This window comes from Thunnus albacares, chromosome 11 (assembly GCF_914725855.1).
Source record: "Thunnus albacares chromosome 11, fThuAlb1.1, whole genome shotgun sequence".
In the NCBI taxonomy this organism is placed as follows: Eukaryota; Metazoa; Chordata; class Actinopteri; order Scombriformes; family Scombridae; genus Thunnus; species Thunnus albacares.
This window is the reverse complement of record NC_058116.1, coordinates 11458171-11466170: the sequence shown is the minus strand read 5'-3', so window position 1 is coordinate 11466170 and position 8000 is coordinate 11458171. Positions and strand designations below refer to the sequence as shown.

Here is an 8000-nt window from a genome sequence, read left to right as displayed (position 1 = left end):
TCTGACTGGCATGTCATGTGGGATTATGATACATTTGGAAGATAAGCTATGATAACTACGCGCCATGAGGTGAGAGCACTCAGGCAAAGAGTGTTTTCCAATTAACTTAAACCTCCCTCAAGGTTAAATATACAAGTGTTGACTGAGAGTCGAACTTATCTTCTTTTCTCCACCAGACGAGTGAAGGACTTCAACATGTCCCACATCGTCTCTCTGCTTCTCAGTGGGCTTTGTTTTCTGATCGCATCACTCAAGCAGCATATACAGTATACACATACTCTATACTTACATACTGTAGATGTCAAAGCAACCATTGTTATATATTTTTAAAGCCTCAAGACATGTTCTTTGTCATATAAAAACACTTGGAATTATCATTTTTGTCTGATATAGTTTTTTCATAAAAACGTTCAACAGCCTTTTAAGATTTTTTTTTTTTGATTCCATCTATTTCTTCTCCGTCACTGAAGAAACCAGAATTTATGAATATGCAAATATTTTTATACTATCATTGACTTCCAAACCAATTGTGATGTTGCAGAATCGTGCTTGTACGTACATATTTTAATCTCAGATTTTCATTGAGAGCAGAGGAAGTGTCCCTCTTCAACAGATGAATGTGAAAACAGTCTCCTAGTGTCAAACTATGCACATACATCTTTCTGCACAGTGAAGCTCAAACGTCACGGTGAATTAACAATAAGTAAAAACACATTTGTGAGTAGAGGGTGACTTTAATATTTCATTTATAAATAGCCGAAAATAGATTGTCCGCTACTTTGAAGCATATAGCATATGGACCATTAGCTCCAGCACACATTTATGAGCTGTTGTGTGTGTACGTTTACCTGCACTCAACCTCAGAATCTCCAACAAAACTCTGCTAGCAGTCCCCTGATCTAGACTTAGACTAAGCAGAAGCAGCACATTTGCTGTCAGAGCTCAGGAGCTTCCTGTTGCAATTTGACTTCTCGCTTCCACAGAGACTTCCTTCAAATCTCTACACAAAACTCACTTTTATAAACTTACATTCCTGCATTAAGTGGTCTTTCCTGTCGCTTTGTCTTGTTCCAGTCAACAGTTATTTTACTGTATTGTTTTTCCATGATGCATTTGTAACTTTGATTTGAAAAGTGCCTCACAAATAATGATATTATTAGTTTTATTTTAGTATTAAACTCACAATTCTTCTCACTTTTTAAGATATTTTTTCTTTATCTTTTATTTTATAGCAATTACTTTGGCTGTGGACACGAAAAATCAGTTAGATACAGAGAGATCCTCATCATGAGTATTAGATTATTGATTGTGATATTTTGTCACTGCTTTTAATTGATTATATCTTGTGAGCCAAAGGTAAATCTATTCCATTCTATATAATTTAACTTTTTTTTTCAGTAGAGCTATGAAAGCACAGAGATTCTCATCCTCATCCATTTTTAAAAAGCAGGTTTTTGCAGAGCTTGTCTTGAGTTGCACCATGTATAGGCTGTAAGGACCTGCAGTGAGACCGCTGCTTCCTCCTCCTCCTCCTCCTCCTCTGGAAGTGTTACCCTCTCATCCTCTATCACCCCTCATCCGCTATTCTCCTCCTCACCTCCTGCTGCACTCCATCCCTCTGCTGAGCACAGGTATTTGTTTAGGAATCTCTCGGTGGAAATTATACTCCATCTCCGGCGCTCCCTATCAACACACAATTATCATGGGCAATCATGCAGAACAGTGTTGAATTCAGCTGGGACTCCCACTCTGATGACATTACTGACTGCAAGGCCCAGCTTCTTCTGGAGGTAGCCTGCTCCACACCTGCATTAAAGCTCTCTCTCTCCTTCTTTCTCACACACTCTCACTCGGATATGGATAGAGGGATTATTAAACATTTTTTTTTATCTTATTAGGATTTCATTTAAACCAGGAAGTCCACCAGATAAGGAATCTCTTTCCTACAGGGAGAGTTTGCAGAAAGAACCAAGCTCCAACCTGAAACAGGACAAATCCTGTGATCTTATCTTACATTGTATTAGCATCTGGCAACCTCTGTGGCCTCGTCTTGTTGTGTCCTGCAGTGGTTTAGCTCGGTGTAGCTTCTCATATGTCTGTGTTGAAGTTTGGAGCAGCTTCCCTCTGAGTGTGTGGACAGTAATACTTCAGCAATTTGGAAGTGTGAATCTCCATCTGTAAAGGCAAAGTCAATCTCAGAAAGTAATCAATGCCTTACTTGGCATCACTCCTTCCTGCATTATGAGGGTAACTGCAGATGCATTTCCTTATGTATGATAAGTATATTATAAAGCTCAAAAGGCACAGAGTTGATACAGGCACACGAGAATCAACACAGGAGTCCATTCAGATCCTGATCAAATGCTTCATTCATGAGTGAAATTACCATCCGTCTGTCAGCCAAGGTGTGAATTCTTTCATCTTCAGCTCCTAGCTCTGAAGTTGTCATTAAATGCATAACACCACATACACCACACACAGACTCCAGATAAGCAAAAATGGAGTTTTTGCTTCCTAGGCTGTAGGTTGATGTGTGAATCAAGTGAGACAACATTGCCCTCTTGTGGTACTTTAGCTGAATCTTCTGTATTTTTCCCAGACCTTTGTTACAATGACAGAACGATATGATGAAGACGTCAGAGTTTGCCTTTACTTCTTTATTTTATTGGCAAATACATCACAGAAGAAGAATTTAAGAGTTATTTGGACAAACATGATATGATATAAGAATCTCACAACACACATAACAGCTCATAGAGGAAAAACCCAACAAAAACAATGACAGAAATGCAACATTAAAAAAATGCATTCATGCTACAAGCTTTACTTATAAACAGAATAAACTGTGTTGACCCTGTGAGCTGGTCAAACCATGACCAAATAACGGCACAGTTTCAGGCTATGTACAACAGTAAAATCATACTGCAGAAAAGATTAAGAATCATACACTCTGTGAAATATGAATATTTGATTATATTAAAGGATAAGTCTAATATTATTCTATATTTTCATATTGTTAACAAGTCAAGTGAAAAGACCAGAAGCAACAATGAATTGATTCGACTTACACGTATTGTCTGTGTATCCAAAGCTTGAAACAGCTTATTCCTCTGTGACATAGAGCTCCATTATTGTGCAAAAATCTATCGTTGCACTGGGTGACATGTTGCTGTGATAAGTTACTATGATGAACACTGTACACTGGATGCTGTAGTTTATATTGAGTTGATCCCGCATACACTGTCCTGCTGCTGTAAATACTCACCAGAACACCACATGTGTATTGACCTGCAGCTGGAGATAGTACCCAACAAATGCCATATTTATTCCTGTTTCAGTCCTGTTTGAAAACTACAGCTGTTCTGGAGATTCTTAAAAATATATTCATGGTCTGTTTTTAAAAGATTCACTTATTTAAGATTTAAGTAATGAGAGACTAATACACTTGATCTTTTCATTAGAAAAAAAAGAATATTATCAGCCTTATCCTTTAAACTGAAAAGGCTGCTGGCCAGCACCCTCTCCAAACACACATTAGTTATATACAGAATATACTGTAAAAAGCATTACGCCACACCACAAGCTTATTACTATCCACATTTTTCACACTGTATAAAGTGTATTGTGTCTTAAAGTGTAAATATTTTAATACTTGTTCAACCAAGTGCTGATATAAACCAGGGAACAGTCTTTTTCACCTCTCCAGCACTCTTTCACACAAGCATGAAATGCTTCAATGAACTACATTTTCCTCATCAAATCATAATCATGTGATTGCTGGTGATTATTATACCCTCGTAATTGTCATCAGTCAAGATTCAATCAAAAATATTTAATATTTATGTGTGATCAGCCTTGTTGAGAATTCCCCACATAGTGTACTATCTAAGGATAGCCCAGAACTGTATGTAATATAGCTCAAAGTAGCTCAGGATGGAGCGATTATGATCCCATTTCCAAGCTCAACAATGGTTGCCATGTTTTGAACCTGAAACAAAGTGTTCAAGCCTGTCAGATCATTTATACCACAGAGCTGCCAAACAGTCTTGCTCTCACAAGGCAGATAAATTGTGAACATATCAGTCTGGCTGTAAAAAAAAACAAAAAACAAAATAAACCCCCACCTGTATTCCAGACATCTCAATCCCCACCCTCTAAACTGCTGCTGGTCAGTGGTAGTGAACCTGGATGGTTCGGCCTATAAGGAGGAAAAGAAGGCCAGCCAGGAGGCAGAAGAAGATGCCAATGGGGGCAAACATGAAGGACAGACCATAGTTGAGGGACAGCTTGAAGTTTGGACACACTGCAGAGCGCTGGTGGTTTATGTAGACATCCACCACTTCCAACACCTCCACCCACAGGACGTACATCACCACCACACACAGCAGGAAAAGACCTGGTGCAGAGGAGGGCAGCAGATGCAAACCGATGAGACTGTGATGCTCTCTCACTCAGTTTTCTTACAAACCAGTGGATCTAAAACAGGGGGTAAAAATAATCATTTAACTGTTCTAAAACCTCACCAGATGCCAGGAAGAGGCCTCCTCCTGCTTTGTACAAGCGGTGGCTGGCGAACGGAGCAGCACAGATGATGAAGAACCCACCAAGCACTACAGCTGCCACACCAATGAGCATAAAGATACTCCAAAAGCCTCTGTAGACTGAAAAGCAGAGATGCTAGCCAGTTGTATATACAGTCATGATATTACTGAAGAATATAAACTCACTTTGAACAAAGAGGAAAATGTAAAAAAAACACTTACTTATGGCTGAGTCATACTCTGTGGAGTTGTGGGTCTGATGAGACACAGGGAATGGGAAGAGGTAGGCATGTATGCATACTTTTGAGTGAGGCTGATTTGCTGGAGAGGGAAAGAATATACTTTAACTTTTGTATCATAATAAACAGAAAATAGATGAAAATTGGAATCTTACAAGTAAACAAACAGTTTGAAATTGGAGGACAGCACTTATAAACTTGTTAGAATAGCGGAGCAAATATAATGACATGATATCTTCCTCACCGCAGTTCAGTTGCCATACAAGAAAGATACTATATATGCATCATATTTACACAGTGATGACTCATATTTGTAACTCTTTTGTTTTCTCAGTGGGAGACTCTGACTGCATGATCCCTTTTTACTTTGTGACAAGTGTTTTGTGGATTGACACGTTCAATTTGACAACAAGGGAACAGAAATGATTATTCCGCACTTTTTTTCTGCTCATTTTTGGAGGGGGGTTTTGTTGTGTTTTGTTTTATTTTATATTCTTTTCCTACTCTCTTCCCTCTTCTCTTCCAGCATTTGAAATTCCTCAGATCCTTACAAGGTCCTTTCGGCACTGGAGGCTGTTTCTGACAATGACCCACCATTCAAAGTCCCCATCAGAAAATAGACGGCACACAATCACCTGACAAAGGGCCGGAATAACATCACATGGTGGAGCCTCTGAATAGTCACATGAGAAGGTTTCTAGCACCATGGTGTCATACTCCTTTTTTTTTATAGATGGAATAGCAGTAAATCAGAGAGCTGATATTTATTCTGCAGCAGAGTCATAGTGCTGCCATGTGACTCTTTTAAAGGCATAACATTGGAGGATATTGTTCTCCTGCCCAATCGTCAGCTTGAGAGGAAAGAGAATGGGACCAATTCAGAAGAAAATAATAGGTTGTTTCAATCAGCTTGGATTGGAACAACATAGCATTATGTGTCCATCTCACTTACTGAACCAGAGCGTCCAAAGCAGGTTGTCATCAGCCGCGTTTCCTCCAAAGGAACACCTCCAGAAAAATCCCTCATGGTATAGAGTAATATCACTAGCGCCCTCCTGCACCACCACATCGTAAGGCTGGGGGAAAGAAGAAAAAAAAAATAAATAAATACTGTATATTCTGACTCTAAAAAGACTGAAGAATATGGTTTATACAAGTACAGTAATTCATGCACTCCACATTATCTGTCAGAGCAATTAAGGCCTTAGGCAGGTGTGCAGTGAGTCGCCACAGCGGCACAGAGCAGCTGCTAAGTCAGGCCAAAGGTTGAGCTGAACGAGCACCTCTAACCTCATGCAGGTTTGATTTGGTGTCGAGCAAGTGTGTAGGCCGAAGGAAACACTCATTATTGGTGGTCACTATTTTTGCACAAGAGCAACAGGGTATCCAACACATATCATGCGATGTTTTTATGCACAGAAATGAGAGAAGGCTCTGAAGACGGTGGTTCATCAAGTTTCATAAAGTCAAGCTTAATCCAGTCAGGGTGGAATGTATTTTGTGACATTTTTGGACATCTGCTCAGTTAGTTTGTTTTAAAATTCAGATAGGAAGGAGTCCTGTCTACACTATATAGGACTGTGGCTCTCCACTTGGTAATTAGGACGTCCCCAAAGGGGATGCAAATAACTCTTAGGTATCACATGACAATTAACAGGGAATCACAAACATATTTCTTCAACACAAAATGTCTAGTTTATTTGTTTCTCTCTTTGATAATTCCTTTTTTCTTGTTAAATACTGAATAGATTTAGCCTATTGGGCATCTAAAAAATCAGACAGATATACAGTAAACCTGTAGATAGGGATCATACAGAAACAAGCCAAAAAGGAACCAGTGCTATAAGGATGCTAACAAGAAGAATTAAAACATCTGTATTCTGATCTTACACCTTTTCAAGCCTTATCCTCTATTATATATCCTATTTGTCAAGAGTTATGATTGATTAAATTCACAAAATTAGATACTCACATTACATTAGTATGTACTGTATATACTACATGGTACCACTTTGGTTTTATTGTATTGATATCATGTCTCAATTCCAGTATCAGCGCCCACTATGAAAAGCTAGATATGTTCTAGTCGGTGATATTTAATACAGAACCATACCCCAGGGACTGCTGGTATTTGTATTTCTATGACAGGGGCACATGGTACAAGCTATGTCTCAGTCACTGCATAGCTGTACACATGCTACATTAAACAGTATCTGATTACATGAAGAGGTCCTGCAGGGATGACTCTCCCTGCCCTGCAGTTCATCTACTGAGAGAATGATTGGAGTGACTCATCAGTGTCTAAAATAGAAGAACATTTAATCTTGTTTCAAGGCCTACCATTGTAAAATGTTGTACTGTAAGTGTTTTTCACAGCAAACCATTTATAAGTTAATTTCTAAATATTCTTCAAGTCTATTTACATGAATAGAATTACTAAATTACAAATTTGAACATTTTCTTGCATCATTTCTTACCTAAAACACAGGATAATGTAAACTTATCAAATGAAAACAGACTTCTGAGCCTCTCTGATCTGCTGCTGTTTGAAGTCCAACACCCACCTCTATAGTCACCCCACCCGGGCCTGGAGATCCGTCAGGGTTTGAGTGGCAACTCTCTGAGGCCAGCAGCCAGTAGTCCGTTCCAAATGAGAGGAGGATGAACACAGCTGCCAACGCCCCAAAGAGCCCCGCAAAAAACAGTGCCACATTAAGCTTCATGATCAAGGACTGAGCAGCCGCTCGGCTACTGGATTCCCACACTCAGTCTGACTTTCCTCTCCAACTACAATGAGTGCATGTGACAAGCTGAGGCAGAAACAGTCACTTCTCTTGCACTGTAGTACATCCACAGAGTGAGATTGGTTGTTATTCTGTCCAGCTGGTTTATGTTGGGTTACTGGATTTTGACTCCTCTCCTGTCCCTCTGTCTGTGTTATGGGAGGACAAGGTTGTGCACATGACTCCTTTGGACCCTGCTGGGGTCTGCAGCCCACCCACCACCACCCTCTGGGCTATTTTTGGGGTCTGATTGAAGGCACTTTACTGTGGGTCTGAGTGTGCAGAGCAGTTGGAGAGTGTGAAGGGAGGGGGATCTACGCAGAAATAACTGGTGGCAACTGGACACCCAGCGTCTGCACGGGAATGTCAGGGCAGGGTGAGACTGAAAGGACAGAAGAGGAGCAAAGTATCTTTCAACACGCAAAGCTTCAGCCCCA

At 39.9% G+C, this 8000-nt stretch overlaps 1 protein-coding gene across 2 annotated transcripts; it reads right to left on the bottom strand.

Annotated features, from left to right (window-relative positions):
- Positions 1-2653: 2653 nt before the first annotated feature.
- tmem182a (transmembrane protein 182a) lies at positions 2654-7744 on the bottom strand. Of its 2 annotated transcripts, XM_044366648.1 has the most exons (6): positions 7345-7744; positions 5733-5856; positions 4764-4862; positions 4524-4661; positions 4125-4396; positions 3704-3988 (listed from the first exon to the last, which is right to left on the bottom strand). In XM_044366648.1, the coding sequence occupies exons 1-5, from the start codon at positions 7501-7503 to the stop codon at positions 4170-4172; spliced, it is 747 nt and encodes a 248-aa protein (XP_044222583.1). In that variant the 5' UTR covers positions 7504-7744; the 3' UTR covers positions 3704-3988; positions 4125-4169. The 2 variants fall into 2 exon arrangements, with proteins under 2 accessions (XP_044222582.1, XP_044222583.1); XM_044366647.1 differs by having other exon boundaries at positions 2654-4396.
- Positions 7745-8000: the final 256 nt, after the last annotated feature.